General features: G+C 43.6%; 1 protein-coding gene across 1 annotated transcript in view; it reads left to right on the top strand.

The window, feature by feature from the left end:
- DNAH9 (dynein axonemal heavy chain 9) overlaps positions 1 to 17926 on the top strand; it is a 373298-nt gene that overhangs the window by 12413 nt on the left and 342959 nt on the right. The window contains exons 4-8 of the mRNA XM_003791085.1: positions 806 to 926; positions 5738 to 5959; positions 7416 to 7649; positions 15001 to 15168; positions 17529 to 17645. Coding sequence (XP_003791133.1) covers positions 806 to 926; positions 5738 to 5959; positions 7416 to 7649; positions 15001 to 15168; positions 17529 to 17645 — 862 coding nt within the window. The remainder of the gene's footprint in view (positions 1 to 805; positions 927 to 5737; positions 5960 to 7415; positions 7650 to 15000; positions 15169 to 17528; positions 17646 to 17926) is intronic.

Raw genomic sequence — 17926 nt, 5'->3', positions numbered from 1 at the left:
TCACTTTTTGCTGCTATTTATCACTACCATGTTTCCCTGAAAATAAGACACTGTCTTATATTTATTTTTTCTCAAGAAGACACACTAGGACTTATTTTCAGGGGAATGGCTCAGAAAAAGTAGCTGTGGCAGATAAATGGTATTGCAGTCTTCCTTACCACTCCATGCTGAAATGCAGATACACTGCAGAGCCACGCCCATCACTAGGTCTTATTATCGGGGTAGGGTTTATATTTCACAAATGCATAGAAATCCTGCTAGGGCTTATTTTTTGGGTAGGTCTTATTTTGGGGAAACACGGTAGGTTGATCAATCCTTTATTCAAAAGGAGACAGAGAGATGTTGGAGGCAGAGATCCATGTCTGCTTTAAGTGAGGAGAACCCACATCAGTGGGCCAGGCATGCCCACAGTGCTCCCACTGTGCTGAGGTGCCCTGTACTCTCACCTGGTTTTTGACCATTGGCTGACCTGTGGGGCTCTTCTCTTAGCACTTTTGCTCTGACAGCACCTCCCTCATCCTGCCCCAACCTGACTGCAAGAGCTAATGACCTCTAGCTGTCAAGCTCTGAAGCTACCAGATGGTCACAGCAGTGTTTCCTGGAGCTGCTCCCTTGAACCTGTGTTCCAGACTCAGGCTTTTGCCCTGGCTGATCTGGGGACAGATGTCCTGGCTCTTGGGGCTGAAGCACAGCCTCTGTGGTATACCCTGGGGCAGGGCTCCTCTCTGGGTGAGGGTAGGTCATGGCCCTGTGACCAGCATCTCCTGATGCTCACCTGGACTCGCCCTTCTCTGTGCTGCTGCAGGGCCGACGATCTGGAATCCATTTATGATCAACTAAGAATGATAAAAGCGAAGGGCATGGCTCAACTGCTGGACAAGCTTCAGAGCAGCTACTTCCCAGCTTTCAAAGCCATGTTCAGAAATGTCAAAGAAGGTGAGGACCAGCAAGTATCTTCACAAATACGCTTGACTCAAATTTCTCATTCAGTGATGCATTCACCTCTCTGTCTGATTTCTGCAGCTTTAAGTCCTTCCAACCTTCCAGCCTGACACGGTGTAACATGGTGGCAAGAATGCCAGATGTAGAAGCAGGAGAGCAGCTAAGCAGAGCTATGCCCTGCAGCCTCACTGCTGTATGACCTTGGGCAAGTTCACCTGACTCTCTGAGACTGTGCCTGCACCACAGTTAGGGTGCCCACACTTCCCCTTCGATTTCGGTTCCTACAAGGCAGGTAGACCTTTCCTGACAGAGCTGCACTGTACAAATGTATGTCGTTATCTCTCACCTCTGGAATTCAGGTCTCTGCACCCTTGGCTTCTTGAGAAACCTCTATTCTGTTCCAAGTTCTATTCTGCTTTTACTGTTCCTACTGTCGGAACAGTAGGGACTGCAATTTCCTGGCCATCTGAGCATCAGACAAGATCAACTCTTATCAAAATTGCAAAGCCAGCAAAGCCTGTGATTAGAAGTAGGTAAATTTTGTCAGAGCTCCCTCTCCCATCACTGGAGCACTTGGTCCGTCTCCTTTTTTCCTATCAGACCTCCTCTTTGCTCTTCATCTCTGTATGTCAAAAGGTGTTTTTGAAGGTATTTTCAAGTTCACGTGATTTAAGCCTAATCTAAGCAGTGATTTTCAAACATGTTTCCTCTCCCAGAACTCTTTCTTCAAATATAATCTTCCAGGTAAGTCCACAATATAGAACTAATCCCAGTGTATTTGCTGGGTCCAGAGCCCACAGCTGATTCCTCATCCACCTTCCGCTCCTCACAGCACAGCGTTTGCAAGTCACTTAGCTTAAGGGAATAAAAGTTCCAGTGCTGGTGTTTCTGCTATGAGCTATGTAACAGCAAAGAACTGGCATAAGTTGTTAGTCTTTGAGTTCTTCTGGGCCCTAAAATCTCATCACAGAGGCTGCTCTGCCAGCACATAAAGCTGTTTTGGAGCAAGATGTCTCTTGAGGCCCGAGTTTACTGCTTTGCGGAGAGATTCTGTGTCCCAGAGGAAAGGACTGTCGTTCCCAATTTACATTTCAATTCAAATGGACAGATGTCCCCAAAAGGGGTGTGTGTACCCTCGTGGGTGTGAGAAATGAGTATGAGAAATAGAGACAGGTAGTTTTCTAAAGTGTTAAAGGAGGAATAACCCTGTTTTTGGCAAGTGATAGCAGTTTCCCATTTATGGTAGTGATTTAAAGTTTTCACTTTATGTCATTTTAGTTAGATTAAAGTAAAAGTCAACTGAGGGGAAAATATTAAGTAAGCATATGGCCCAACAGACTGTACACACACACGACATGGGAAGGAGGATGAAATAGCCAGAAATTTGTGGCTCTGAAATAAAACATGTAGCAAAAGTATGAGTTAGTTGTTTACTGCCCCAACTACATTTTTCATGCTAAGAGATTAATAGACTAAAATCATTCACATGGATTAATAGTTATAAAAGATTCATTTCCCCAGACCAGCTTCAAAAATTTCTCTGCAGTAGAGTATATGCTATTAATGAAATAAGAAAATAAACAAACGAAAAAGAAACCACACCATTGTAATACCAGCCGATAAACATTACTGTAAAAATAGAAATTCTTTAAATATGAAAATTAATTCCAATGATGGCAGAAAAGAAAACTTGATTAGAAGTCTTAGGTAGAAACTTGGTCAGAAAATTGGCAGGATCTTCTAAGCTGACAGCTGATTTTCTGATTTCTAATTTAATTTCAGAGCACCTGGCTTTCCTTATCCTAAATAGATACACCATGCACATTATTCTTATTAGTTGTGATCAGGGTAGTTCATTTGTTCACTAATGGACTGGAGAGAAAGAGAGGGATAGAAACTTAGTGGCAAGCAGGTTAAAAGGATGGGGGGAATACGTGGGAAGGAAGAGGATTGTGCAAAGTGGAATTAATTGGGCGATAAACAACCTTGGAAAACTGGCAGCAGCGATCCTCTTGGGGAGAAGAACAAGGGGAACACAGACTAATTGGAGAGACTTAGTTGGCACATTACAACCGGAGTGCCCAGTGTCTCAGTCCATTTGTGCTTCTATAACAATACCCCAAACTGGATAATTTACAAAGAACAGAAATTTATTTTATTTCTCACTCTTCTAGAAGCTGGGAATCCAAAATCAAGGTGCCAGAAGGCTTAGCTGTCTGGTGAGGGCTGCTATCTTCTAAAAAGCAGCCTCGTTTCTATGTCCTCCCAAGTTAGCTGAACCTGTGGGAACCCTCTTTGAGAAAGGTCTATTCCCCCTCATCCCTCTAATCACTCTTCTCTTAAAGGCCCCACTTCCTAATACCATTGCATTGCATTAAGTTGCAGCACCTGAGCTTTCGAGGGGACACATTCCAACCAGAGCATCAATGAGGGTGTGTGGCTACATGTGGGCAAGAAGTGAAAGGCCAGTGGTGTGCTGGAGCCAACTAGTGTTAGGTGGCAGTGGCGGTGGCAGTGGCTCCTGCCTTTCTTTTTAATCCTCCCATCTCCAGCCTCCTAGGCAATTCTCAAGGTAGTCAAACTGGTAGCTTAAAACTGAACATAGTGGGAATATTGGGAATATTTATACCACAGAAATTGGCCAATGCTACAAGAAAGGCATTTGTCCCAAAAGAGTCTGTTGTTCAAGATTTACCAGCAATTCACTGGACAGCACCATGCAACTGGCTGTTTACATTTTTTAAAAAGTAAACCAGCAAACCCAGCTCTGTTCATCTCATTTTCCTCATTTGCCTTGTCAGCCAAGACTACTGCACCCTGAACTGGACCAAAAGCCTTGTTTTCTCATTTATTATGGTCTAAAAAATCAAAGCAGTGCCTATTCTTATGATTAAAGATGTTATTTTTTTAAAGGCTTCAAAATCAAGTATCTTTAAATAGAAAATTCCCTTCCATGATAGTCTCTGCCTCTTTTCCATCACAGAACATAAGAAAGCTGGAGCATGTGCTTGTCAGACTGCTGTTGGATTCTGGAATCTCTCACCCCAACATAGAGGTTCTAACACTCACCATCAGCACCTCCCTCCACTTAAGAATTATGGCTCTAATCAATTTACTGTGGCATTTGACTTTTAAAAATTCAATGCACATACTGCTTCCCACAGTCTCATTTGGGATCTAACCCACAAATGTCCATATCCTACAAACTTGTGTAGGCTGAGCCTCATAACCTGCAAGCCAGGCGTCTGTTACAGTGAACCTAATAAGGGTCATCTACTTTTGCTCAGTTGGACAGGACTCGTCGGTTCAGGGAATGGCCCTAGCAAGTTATATGGGTTTTAATTTCTTCATTTAGAAAGTGGGAGTGCTGAAGCCACCTCACAGGGCTTTCTATGAAAGGTGAATGTCTAATGAACAAAAAAATTCCTGGCATATTGAAACTGTTTGCTATGTAGTGTAGATTTTAAGGGTTTTTGTTTGTTTGTTTTTGTATTTTGTGGGTTTTTTTTTTTTTTTTGAGACAGACTCTTTGTTGCCTAGACCATAGTGCCATGACATCAGCCTAGCTCACAGCAACCTCAACTTCTGGGCTCAAGCAATCCTCCTGTCTCAGCCTCCCAAGTACCTGGGACTACAGGTGCCCTCCACAATGTCTGGAGATTTTTTTTCTAGTTTTAGTAGAGACGGGGTCTTGCTCTTGCTCAGGCTGATCTTGAACTTCTGAGTTCAAGAGTTCCTCCCACCTCAGCCGCCTCCCAGAGTGCTAGAATTATAGGAGTAAGGCACCACATCCAGCCTTTGAACATCCACTTTTTCCCCAGGCGTTTTCTTCAGGATTAAAGCAGAGCCTCATCCACAAACTAGAACCCAAGACTAACCACTTTTATAGGAAACATGAACCACCTGATTATCTGCCCAGGAAAGAACCAGCCTTGGTGGTTCAGTTCAGTTTTTTGGGTGGCCATTGGCTTCCCTCTAAGCTGCTGTACAGATATTAGTATCTAATGCTGCTGGGGTTCCTATTTACCCCTCCTCGTTACCCCAAGATGACTGGTTAAAGGTCCCTGCCTTTCCTTGGCTGCATTCAAAAGAGATGGTAGATCTTCCTGGCCTTGGAAATTAGCAGAATCTTGTCATAACCAGCCTGTGCTCTTACTCTGTGATCTGTGACTTCTTCCATACAAGAGCTCAGTGAGGAATCTTTATCAGTGAATACTCAGGGTCATAACCATTTATCTAACACCTTCTCTGGACCAGGCGCTGTGCTAGCTGTGTAGGAACATCTCATTTGTGCTACCTTCAGCCTTCATGAGGACTCTTTAAATGAGTTTTGTTTATTTTTCAGGCTCAGTGAGGTTAAACATGCCCAAGGTCATACAACTGCTAAATGTCTGGGCCAGCATTTCAAGGAAAGTCTTTCTGATTCCAAAACTTATCTTCTGTTGTCTATTTTGCATTATCTCAGAGATATTAGCAGCAAAGTAATTAGCAAATATTTACTGAGTGGTGTTTCTAGCACACACCAAGCCCTAGACTGGGGCTGGGAGGGCCAGGAAGAAAGAAGTCCACACAGAGGAATGTTGTAAGAAAGAACTCCTCAGACCATTACCCAAGTTGTTCAGCCATCTTCAGATTTCTGCCCAAGAGATAGAAAGTTCCTGAAACCAGCCTTCTCTCTCCCTCCTCAGTCTAGGAAGAGATCACAGTCATTGCTTTGCAGATCTTTCACTTCCCAGGAACTAGGGCTCCAGCAGGTGGGTAGGGATCTCAAGCAGAGAACTGTGACCATCTCCAGCTCCTTCCAGCTCTAACAGAGGCACAGGATATCCATGTGCACCTGGTGCCACTCCACAGCCACCTAGAAGCCCTGGAGAATGCAGACTTTCCAGAGGTGAAGCCCCGGTTGCAGCCTCTGCTTCATGTGATCTGCCTGATCTGGGCCACATGCAAGTTCTACCGCTCCCCGGGGAGGCTTACTGTGCTGCTCCAGGAGATCTGCAACCTTCTCATCCAGCAGGTGGGCTGCCCCAGATTCTCAGCAACTTCCCCTGGGGGGCTGTTTGACACTAAGTCATGGGAATCAAGTGTGCCTTTTTTCCCCCGGTAGGGAAATAATTACAATCCAAAGAGTTCTCACAATTAAATTGCAGTCTTTTACTTTCACAAGCCAATAATTCACAAAGACATTTTCAGTAATCCTAGAGCACCTGGGAGGCCCAGTCTTCCTTTCTCTTCTGCCTAAGACTGAGGCACAGAGCAGGGGTGGTAAATTTCAGCCTCCTTAGTGATGTGTACAGAGGGACAGGAGTGCAGCCCCTGAAGTCAGGGGATCCTGAACCAAACCCTGGCTTCACCACTTGTTAGCTGTGTGAGCCAGGACAAGTCAGTTACCTCTTCTGGGTCTCACTCTTCTCTGTGCAGTGGTGAAAAGAAGAGGACCTGTCCCCTTTGGGGTTGCTGGGGGATTGTGAGACAAGAACATGCCTAGCACATGAAACTGGAGGCCTTAAGGAAGTCTCAGTGATCTTCCCCCCCAAAATTGGCTTCTTTTGCCTCTAAGGAGCTATAATCCCAAGAAAACAATGAACAGGCTTAAATAGTAACTAATAATAACTAATATCCATGGGGCACATTACAGGCTGCAAAGTGTCATTACATTCATGCTCTCAGTCAATCATCAGATAAGCCCAGAGAGATGGGCAGGAAGGTCTCATTACACATGAGTATTATTTAAAGATTACTCAAAGTTTTAGGGAGGTTCACTGACTCACCCAAGGACAACCAAACCAGGACTAAAGCCCAGGTTTCTTTCACTATTGGCCAGCACTTTTCCATCACTCCCTGTTTTTCAGGCAGAATTCTTTTCACTCAAAGTGTAAGGAAACCCAACCAAAAGTAGCATGAACAACAGAAAACATTTTGTCTCATGTGCCTTAAAAGTCCAAAGTAAGACTGGCCTCAGCCCTGATTTGCAATATGACCTTGGACAATGTCACCAGAGCCCAAGGACTCAGTTATCTCTGCCTCTCCCTGAAGCGGTGAAGGTAGCTATCCTACGGCTCCAGCTTCCCAGCTTTCCAGGCTTACGTCTCTTGGAGACAGGAAAATAATTATGGTCCATAAATTTCTTGCACTCAAATTATTTTATGACACAAAGCCAATTAAGTCACAAAACAACACCTGGGGGAAAAAACACCTGCTTCAGCCCTGGAGCCAACAGAAATCTGAATGTGTCTCCTTGTCTCTGACTGGTCACTTGCCCATTCCTGAATCCCAAAGATGATTTGGGTTGAACCCTGGTCCCAGTCTACCTGTGTAACTGAGTGTGGAGTCAGATCTTTCCTATATTATGCTTGTGAAAAATATTAACTTGCGCAAGGATTCAGTTCAGGGTTGGTGTTGGCAAATTATGGGATAACCCTGCACCCGCTGCCAGGCTTAATGACAGTGATCCCTTTGCGTTTGCATAATAGGCCACTAGTTATCTCAGTCCAGAGGACCTCCTGAGAAGTGAAGTGGAAGAAGGTCAGAAAAAACTGCAAGTTGTCTTGGACACCTTGGGTTTCTTCAAGCTGGCATTTCAGGACAGAAGGGAGAATCTCCACACTTACTTCAAAGAGAACCAGGAAGTCAAGGAGTGGGATTTCCAGTCTTCTCTGGTCTTCATGCGACTGGATGGCTTCCTGGGACGGCTGGATGTGGTCGGAGTGAGTGTGCATATCTCCTCTGGGCCCCAGCCCTACACAGCAGTTAGCAATCCAGGATTCCCAAAAGTGCCATAGGAAAATGAACAGCCTACCCTCCATCAGCTGGAATGACCCATTATAAGGGCTCAGTAATTAGTTGTCATTTGGATTGAACGTCATGGAATGATGACTTTTGCTCAGTGTTATGTGTTTCCCATAACTATTTAAAAATTAATGTGAATTTTGGGTTAAGTACTAGGGCAAGAAGACACAAGGCCTCTCTCTTTTGATCTTTGCAATCCTCAGAACTTAACATGGTTAATAGGTCTTTTAACATTTTACAGCTACACATTTGTTGATTGAACTTTGAAAAGAGGGTAATGGGCATAATATAATGAAATGCATACCTTCAAAATGATTTGAGAAATTCAGAGTCAAGTTCAAGCCAGGACAAGAACTAAGGGGTTGGAGATGGGATGAGAATTGTATTCCCACATCTTACTGGTGGAGATTTGGACTGAAGGGAGATATGTTGGGACACATAGAACAAACTGTGGGATGACAAGAAGGAGAGAATATAAATCTGTTCATAAATCTGCTCAGTGCTCAGCACTGAGCAAGGTGCTGAGCATCAAAGATGACTGAGATATGGCTTTGCCTGTAAGAAATGTATAGACCTGTAGTTGTGACATAGGGAAAGGCAGATAGACTGATGGAAGAGATGGTGGGGTGGACAGACTCAAGAAACTTTAGTGAGGCATACTGAATGCCCAGGTAAAAGCAAAATTGATGTACTCTTGGGTACACGAAAGGGGGATCCCTAAACCAGCAAGGCTTTGACAAAAAGTAGGGAGCCAAAGAGGAAATGAGATTTGAAACTGAAATAGAAATTCACCAGAGGATGGGGGAGTGTAAAAAAGATGAAGAAATGCATAAAGACAGAAAAAAGTGTATGAAAGAGAAAGCCAGAAGCTAGATCTTATGAAAGTCACCTCTTAAATCTTTCCCTAGGATCACAGAGAGTATAAATGATTGACTGACTATCCATCTGTATCCCAAATGCCTCCCTCTCCCTCAGCGGTTTCCACCGTAGCTCTTGCTGCACTGGCTCTCTGCCCCCTCCCCCTGCACTTTCTTCCTCTGATTTCCTCCAGCATCACTTTCTCTGCTGTTGTGTTTAGCCAGAGGCGAGGAACACACCAGCTCCGAGCTATCTCTGACCCAGGCTGAGCACAGGGAAGGAATTGCCATCTCTGCTTTGCAGTGGCCGGGTTTGCAGGAACTCAGCCCTGGGAACTGCAGCAGAGCATGACTGCGTGGGCGGGGTCCTCAGGCCCATGCACACTTGCTAATGATGGGACTTTGCATGAGACAGCTATTCTGGCATCAGGGCACCTAACCTGCTGGTTACATCCAGTCAACATAAGCAGCCTCCCTGGAGTCATTACCCTCACCATAAGTCCTCTCTGAGGCCACCTGCTTCTTTCTGAATCAAGGGCACAGATGCATAAAAAGCAGTTGCCCCATTTAATTAGAGGCTGGCTGGAATGTCACCAAGCTGCTTGGCTTTCTGCTTCTTCCCTTCCTAAGTGTTCTGTCCTTTGCTCTGGTTTGCTTCTTTCCTCCCATGCCCACCCAACTCCTTCCTGTCCCCAAATTCTCCCCCCTCTTCCCACTATTGCCCCTTCTCTTTTTTTCTATCTCTCTCTCTCTTTTTTTGTAGCTTCTATTACTTCTTGATCTGCCCTGAATTTTGACGATTTTTCTCCTTCCTGTCCCCTTGTTCCATCCCTTCCATTTCCTGCCCTTTTATTTTTCACCTCCCAAACATTTGCACAAAGCATCCTCCTTGCCCTTGCCATCTTCCTCCTCCCTGTCCCTCCCCTTCTCAGCCCCATGCAGTGGGACATGGGTCACAGATTGTTCTCTAGCATATTTCACATGGCCCTTTACTTAACATTCCATGTATCTCTGTGATCGATGCCTGTTTGAAATGGGATTAATCTGCTTTCCTCCAGCAAGCATTAGAGTGAACTTAACCTTATTCATCCTCTGTTCTAATACAATCTATGGCCCCTGAGATGGTGGTAGTTGCTGCAATTAATAAATACATGAACCCAAATTAATGAAATGACGCCAATTACGTTTAGCACTCTGCACGCTCACTTTAGGGGTCAGAGCGTGAAGGGCTAGTTCTTAATCTCCACAATTCTCCCAGATTTTATTCCTCTGATGTGTATTTCTCTTTTGCTCTTTTGCACCAGAGACTTTTTTTTTTTATTAAATCATAGCTGCATACATTAATGCATTTATGGGGTACAATGTGCTAGTTTTTATATACAATTAGAAAAACTTACATCAAACCAGAGACTTTTGTTGTACAGACCCACTCCTCCCTTCCAGGTGCCTGCTAAAGGGGGGGCAGGTGACTGGCAAGGAGGGGTATGTTGCTGAGCAGTCACAGCAGTATGAGGAATAATCCCGCTCTCAATTTACAGCCTTCCTCCTCTTTGTCATCATCACAACTGTGGTACAGCTTATCTCTTAGAGATCTGACCTTGTAGAGGGAAAAGAAGAGACACAAAAAACTAAAAAACTAGCATATTTCAAGTGCCTATCTCAGGCCTGAGACTCCTGCCCCGTACCCGCAGTCATCTTAAGAGCTATGTATTAGTACCCTTAGTTTACTGTATGAGCACAATTAAATCTGGCACATAAATTAGCTTTTCCATAGTTATCACACCGTAGCTGGGAGAGGCTTAGCTGACATTCACACCCAGGGAAATATGGCATCAAGTATTGTCATTTCACCAAACTCTGCTATCTTCCAGGGAGTTGTAAAGGTCTAGTTCCCTCCCTGCCTCCCACCTCCTTCCATCCTTCTCTCCCTTCCTTCCCTCTACTTTCCTCTCTCTGTCCAATTTGGAGGATCCCAAAATTGTTTCGTGTTTTTATTCCAACCTTACACACGATTATTCCACCCTTGTGCACCCTATTTTTACAACATAATTTCTAGGACTTTTTATCTAAATAAATCATTGAGGTAAAATTATAAGTCCTCGTCCATGAAAAGGCCTTATTTGACCTTATGACTTACTAAGGAAATCCCAAAAGTATACAAAAATCTTTTGTCATTTGAGCAAATCCTTAAAAATTGAAGAGAAAAGAGCCATTTTGTCACCTCTTGATTTTTTTCTGTCCTCCTGCCTTCCTGCTCATTGCCCCAGTGCTCCCCTGTGTACACACCCACACATGCACACACACACACAGAGTTCATTTTGTGCCATCATATCATAGATTCTGCAGATCCCCTGTTTGCCTTTCTGCCTGCAGCCTCCTCCCTCCAAACAATGCAGTTGAGCACCTTGGAGAGAACAATTACTTCTTTCATTAAAAAAATTGCTGGAGATTCACTTGAAGACAAAATGATTTCCTGCTGGGGCTTTATGCGAAGTGATTAGCAGGTAGATCGGTAATAAGCTGACCTAATCCACACCGAGTTCCTTTTGCTCTTTCTGCGGGCTCCAAGCCACTCAGGCAGCCTCCTTTCATTCCCAGCCTAATTGGGCGGCTTCCCTTTTAGCCCGACTTGAACATGTGGTCACGGAGGAGACTAATAGCTGCATCAGGTCAGTGGTGGTGGAAAGGTAAAGAAAACAGATTTTTTCCAAATGACCTTTTGAGATTTTCATCTGTGAATGTCTGCTTTGTGCTCTCTCTTAATGAATTCCAAAGACATTTCTTTTAAGAGGGGCAGCGTGACCTCTCCCTGGAGAATGGATCTTGCCATTACCCCTGATTTTGATTCTTCATCTCAGGAGCCAGAGCACAGACAGGACCCCCCTCAACCCTCCACCTGCCACCACCATTAAATTTTGCACAGTTTTTCATAAGAATAGGGCCTCATCCATGCAGAAAACTGCCTGGGCCCCAGTGCTGTTTGTGATATCTGTCTTCAGAAAAGCACCCAAATGTCCCCTTACAAGCCATTGTGCCTCTAATACCCATCAACTTGATCTAATGACATGGGGGTGATCATAATTAATTAGAGGGACTGCCATTTACTTAAGTCTGACAAAGGCACTTGCCATGTGACGCTGTAACCCCATGGCAAGTTGAAGGTTATTGTCCCCATCTGCAGGTTAGGAAAGTGAGGCTTAGAAAACTAAGATGACTTGCTTGAAGCCACTTAGCTAGTAAACGGCAGAGCCAGGTTTGTGCAAATTCAGATAGTTTTGGCCCCAGATCCCAGGCCCTTTTCCCAACGCTGTAATGTCTTCTCCCTGAAGTTGATCTTTGCAGCTTGTGTAATGAATTTCATGTGTTTACTACAACAATGAGTAAAAATACGTATTTTAAAAATATCATTTAAACCTCTCACTGGTTTATATTTCCTTTCATCTATTTTGTGGGGACTTTTAAATAATGAAAAAGGCATACATTTAAATAATTTAAGAATTGACAGCACAGCCATGGTCAATACTATGAGTGTGTGTCTACATTGTAAGGCAATTTCTGACCTGCTTTAGAAATTGTTCAGGCAATGCCTCTGATATCCGACTTATATGAAAACCCATCCAGTGATGGCTGCTTCTTTCCTCTTTCACAGCCCATTCCATGCCTGCACATGTCTAACCATCAGATGGTTCTGTTTTATTAAGTGGAACAGCATGAAATTGCCACTTTTTTTTAGGTCAAAATGATCACCTATCAACAGTTCTGTATGTTCAAACTACATGGTGAGGCCAAATTTACATCTCTGTCCTGTCCACTTATTTGACTTCATTCCATAGAAAGTTCCACCTTGCACTTGATGAAGGCTTATAAACTCTGAAATGCCTTGCTTTGTAATTCTCCTCTCTTTTCTGATTTTCCTTGTTATCACCAACTGCACATCAGAGGTCATTGGTCCTAGGTCCTCATCACTGGAGAAGGCCCTCTAGGGACCTTCTTCTAGACATGTTATAGCTGAGTCAAAGAACAAAGAACATATATCCCTTCATTTCACAAATGTTTGTTCTTTGTCAGGGACCCTCCCAGGCACTGGAAATACCAGTATACCTTGGCGGCATTTATGACCTGCTGGGCAGAAAATAAGCAAAGAATGTGATAGAATGCCAAATAATATAGTATAAAGCTGGCATATGATAAGTGCTCTGAAGAAAGCTAAAGCAAAGAGAGAAGAGAGTCTGGAGAGGTCAGGTGCGGTGGCTCATGCCTGTAACCCCAGCACTTTGGGAGGCTGAGGTAGGAGACCAGAAGTTCAAGACCAGCCTGGGCAACAGAGCAAGACCCTCTTTCCTGAAAAAAGTATATGCTATTTAGCCAAGCATGGTAGTGTGTACCTGGATTTCTAGCTACTCGGAGGCTGAGGCAGGAGGATCACTTAAACCCAGGAGTTTGAGACTGTTGTGAGTTATGATTATGCCACTGTACTGAATAGAGAAAGAGAGAGAAAGACAGGTGGGTAAGTGAGTTCTTTTGAAGGTGGAGAAAGGCCTAAGACCTGGAATTGAGCCCCCTCCAAAACTGTACTGCCTACCATGTAAGATAAAATGGCACAAATAATCATTGTTTTCAGGGAGCAGACTTTCCAAAGATAGATCACCTAAATAAATGTTTCTGTAATACCTAGGATATATTGGAGATGAAACTTCTCCCAGTGAGCCTCCAAGACCATGCTTCAAGTATGCTTGAGAAATGAAATAGTGTAACAGAATTATCATTCAGTTTTCCGATGCAATCAAACATATCATAATGCATCTGTCTCTTCAAACAGCTAGTATTTCCTAAAAATCAAAATTGACATCCATGGAATTATGAAGAATGAGTACCAAGGCAACATTTCACAGCACAAGTATCTCTCCCCATAAAATCAATTCCAACTAAGCATCTTATGAGAAATTTGAATTACTATTGAAGTCAATTTTATTTCAATAAAATTCATTTCCATCTTCTTCCCAGTATATAAAATTGGACATAATTTTAAATAAGGATTGCCTGGTTTCCCACCACTGATGGCAAGCACCCTTCTCTGGTTGGATGTCTGTCCTCCCCTCATCACTTTAGCTGCTTACTGCCAACCACGCCTGAACATTGCTGAGCAAAAAAGGGATTATCAGACAGACAGCTGCGTGAGGCCACACAGGCACCCTCCTGCACACTCGCCTGTGCTCCTGTCACTGCTATGGGATTGGTGTCTCAGCGGAAGAAGGGAGCCAGGCTGCCTGTGCTGGCCTGACCGGCACAGGGCTCTCCGGGTTTAACAGCATCGTTTCACAGTGGCCCGCAGGGTCGAGCACCCCTTCCCACTAAATGTTGGCCAGAATGACACAAAGGTAACCTTTACCTCACGGTTTCCGTCCGAGGGGCATGTACAAAGACTGAAGGCCGTGCCCAGAAGCACGTCTTGGTTTGCAGGTTCTGGGATTTGGGGCAGGTACTCGGGAGGGATAACTCAGTCTGTCCCCTCGGCTGTGCTCAGGAGGCTGCAGCCTATCAGAGGTGAAGCAGTTCCCTGAGCCTCCAGGGGGGCTTCTCCTCAAGGCTGGTTGGTTATGTTGTCCACCTGTCACTTAATCCAGAGCACAGCTGAAACACTGCCAACCAGCCACAGTGTCAGGAACACACCGAGCTGTGTGTTTACATTGCACCGGCCACTGGCCTCAATCCAAGGCCTGAGTTAGTTTACTTAGCGCTCACCACCGCACCATGGGGTGTTAATACTGTCCTGTGACAGATGAAGAACCCAACACCGACCTGTTTTAGTACACTGTCCACTGCCACCCATCTGGCACCGGGGGTGCGGGGTGGGGTGGAAGCACCCAGTGTGTGCCTGACAAGGTGCTCGCCAGGAGATTCTGCCACTGTCCTCAGCAGAAGAAGTTGCTGGCAAGGCTAGTAACGCCCTCTGGGCTTGTCCTGGGGACTATCTGCAAGATTTGCTTTCCTGCCAACATCCTCTAAGATAGCTCACATTCTTGAACAGATAACAGGGTCTGTTTGAAACTATTTTGTAGACATCAGTGGTAAAGCCACCACCCATCATGTAAATAGTTTTGTTGAGATCATATTTTATTATTTATCAAAGATCACAATGACAGAGAGAGGCTGAAGCATATGTTTTACTTCCTTATTTCTTTTGGTTTGTGTGAATTTTATTTGTACTTTTCCCTTTACTTTGTTACTAAGTTTAACTAAGTTATTTTAACCAACCCAAATTAATAATCAGGTTACAAAACTAATCAGGCTGCACATTTTCCTAAGCAACCACCACCCCCATATGGTTCCCAGCTTCTCCCATTCACTGTTGTTATTATTATAATAATTATTATTGCCATTATTTTAACTCTCTTGTGATTTGTCCCCGTAGGATCTTCTGAAGACGGCCTTGGATTTCCACAAACTGGGAAAGCTGGAGTTTAGTGGCATCAGAGGGAATTCCCTGAGTCAGCAGGTCCAGAAAATGCATGAAGAATTTCTAGAGATGTACAGGGTTTTCTCAGAGTCTTCCTACGACTGCCTGGACCTCCAAAGCATGGTAGGACTTGGAAGGGCCAAAATGCAAACTTTGTCTCTTTCTCAGATGCCTCTCGCCTGGAGGGTTCGGATGATTAGTTGCATTTTTCCTGTGCATTTTCTTTGGCTTTGTGGTCCTAGTGGTTTTATTTATTATCCTTTGTGTAAAGAAAATTACCATTATTCCTTATGTCAGGAGAAAGTTTCTAATTAGTCTTTGTGTTAGGAGCAAGATCAGGGAGGGAGGGCCTTTTCCAGCTGCTAACTGCTCCAGACTAATGATATCCCAGGTTTCAATGACACCTAGGGTTTCAAAGATGCTGAAGTGGGTATAAGATGATAGTGGGGACTGGGCCACCCAGTGGCTTTGAAAGTTTTTAGCTAAGTGAAATAAGGCAGACCCAGGAAAACAAAAGGTGTATGATTTCCTTATACACAGCATCTGAGATAGTCGAACTCACAGAAACAGAGTAGAATGGTGGCTGGTAGGGGCTGGGGGGAGCGGGCAATGGGGGTGTTAGGGAAAGGGGACAAAGTTTTCAGTTATGTGTACCATATTGTGTACTTGAAATTTGCTAAGAGAGCAGATCTTAAGTGCTCTCACTTCAAAAATAAAGAAAATGGTTAACGATGTGAGGTGATGGTTATGTTACTGAGCTTCATTATAGTGATCAATGGATGCATATATTATTAATAAAATGTCAAGTTGTACCTCTTAAATATATATTTAAGTTTTTGTTTGTCAATTATACTTTTGTAAAAACTGGAAGGAAAAAAACTGTAAGCTTCCAGCAGAGATTGGTGTGTGAAAGCCAAGCACACCTGCACAGGATTTTATTAGCAACTTGGGGACAGAGGAGAAGGTGAAGTCACAGCCTGGTTTTTCTGATCAGAACCTGGTTCCCAAAGGAGTATTTAGGATGAGGAAAGGAAAAAGAGTCCGTATGAAGACATGAAGTGAAATTCCCTGAGGAGGGACTGTTAGAATTATTGGAGAAGAAACTTTAAGAGTGTACAAGGGTCAAGAAGAGAAGAATCAGGCAGGAGTCTGCTCTGAGCAACTTCAGATGTAGCTAAAGTCAGGGAGACCTTCGTTGAACAGACCTAGTCAAAAGGAGGGAAAAAGTGGGCTGCAGAGCTATAAGGCAAACTATGCACCTGCAGTCTTCAACCCTGGGCCACAGACTGGTAGGATAGCAAGGTGTGGCCTGTTAGGAGGTAGGCAGCAGGCCAGTGATGCTTCCTCTGTATTCACAAGTGCTCCCCATCACTCGCATCACCACCTGAGCTCCACCTCCTGTCAGATAACTGGCAGCAGCAGATTCTCATAGGAGTTTGAACCCTACTGTGAATTGTGCATTCGGGGATCTAGGTTATGAGCTCCTTGTGAGAATCTAATGCCTGATGATCTAAGGTATATGTAATGCACTTGAATTGTCACAAAACCATCCCCCATCACTGAAAAAATTGTCTTCCATCAAAAGGTTGGACACCGTTGCTCTATACAATGTGTTTGCTATCATATAATAAAGTAAAACAGAACAAAACTCTATGCACGGGGGAAAAACTACAGAGAAACATCCTACAATTTCAATGTGACTGGATTTGGACAGTATAATTATATTTTGTTTTCCTACTTTTCTTTTTTTTGATATGCATATGGATTAATATTGTAAAGCAATAATAATGAATAATTTCACAAATCAGAGATTTACATTAACAAAGTTTCTCTGAAAATTGCTACCTTCTAAGAAAGGAATACACTTTGGGTTGCCAGATAAACTACAATAGTTTGGACATAAATAGTTTGTTTATCTGAAATTCAGCTTTCACTGGATGCCTTGTATTTGTATCTGCTAAATTTGGCAATCTTAGAAACAATGGCTGGTTCTGTCTTAACCAATTAAAGTGTATTGAGAAGAAATAGTTTGCATCATTTTAATTAGCTCACTTTCCTGCTAGTGGCTAGATTAGTTCAGTAACACTGAAAAAACAGGATTTTAGCCCGTTGCTGGGTCTGCTGCTTCTAAGATGGTTTTTGGGATACTGTGAGTTGGTGTTGTGAGTGAGTGAGAAGGGGGTTCAGGAAGAGGAAGAAAGGAACACAGAAGGGGCTAAAGGGACACCTACCTCACATTTTATTCACTTCCCCATTTTTCCCAGAACCCTTAGGTAGAAATGCTGCAGTAGCAGGGTAACTTTCCATGTTTCCATTCCATGTTTCCAATTTCTTTCACATTGTACCATAGTGAATTTTAGAAAATTAGAATAAATTCTTGGTGTAACCAATTGAGGTACAAGCATTAGCAGTGAGAAGCATTGTGGGATTGTCTTTCAGAAAGTCTTGTCTTTCATATATATATATACATGGTGTCTCCTCAGGTCTTTGAAAATGATGTCTTTGAATTTCACCAGAGAGTGGAAGATCTTGACCAAAGACTAGGAACAGTCTTTATCCAAGCTTTTGATGATATGCCTGGTTTGGAGCATGCCTTTAAGGTTGGTCCAAGTGGAATAGGAACCAGCCCTGTCCTAGATACTCCAGAGTTCACCAGAGGACTATAAGGAAACCTTCCCACTGTGTTGTTCCTGAAAATATTAGTTATTCTCTTTAACCTGGTAGAGAGGGATAAAACTGTCCTAGGGCAAGGAAGAATTGGGATTCTTAGGCTCATTACATATACTTCCTGGGAAACATGACATAAAAACACTCTTAAAAGGAGTTTCCTCTCTAATGCTCCCCTTAGATGCTACAGCTTTATCAGTATTTATCACTATTA

The sequence above is a fragment of the Otolemur garnettii genome, unplaced genomic scaffold (genome assembly GCF_000181295.1).
Source record: "Otolemur garnettii isolate 467f Iridium unplaced genomic scaffold, OtoGar3 scaffold00046, whole genome shotgun sequence".
Classification (NCBI taxonomy): domain Eukaryota; kingdom Metazoa; phylum Chordata; class Mammalia; order Primates; family Galagidae; genus Otolemur; species Otolemur garnettii.
This window is presented reverse-complemented; position numbering and strand designations above follow the sequence as displayed.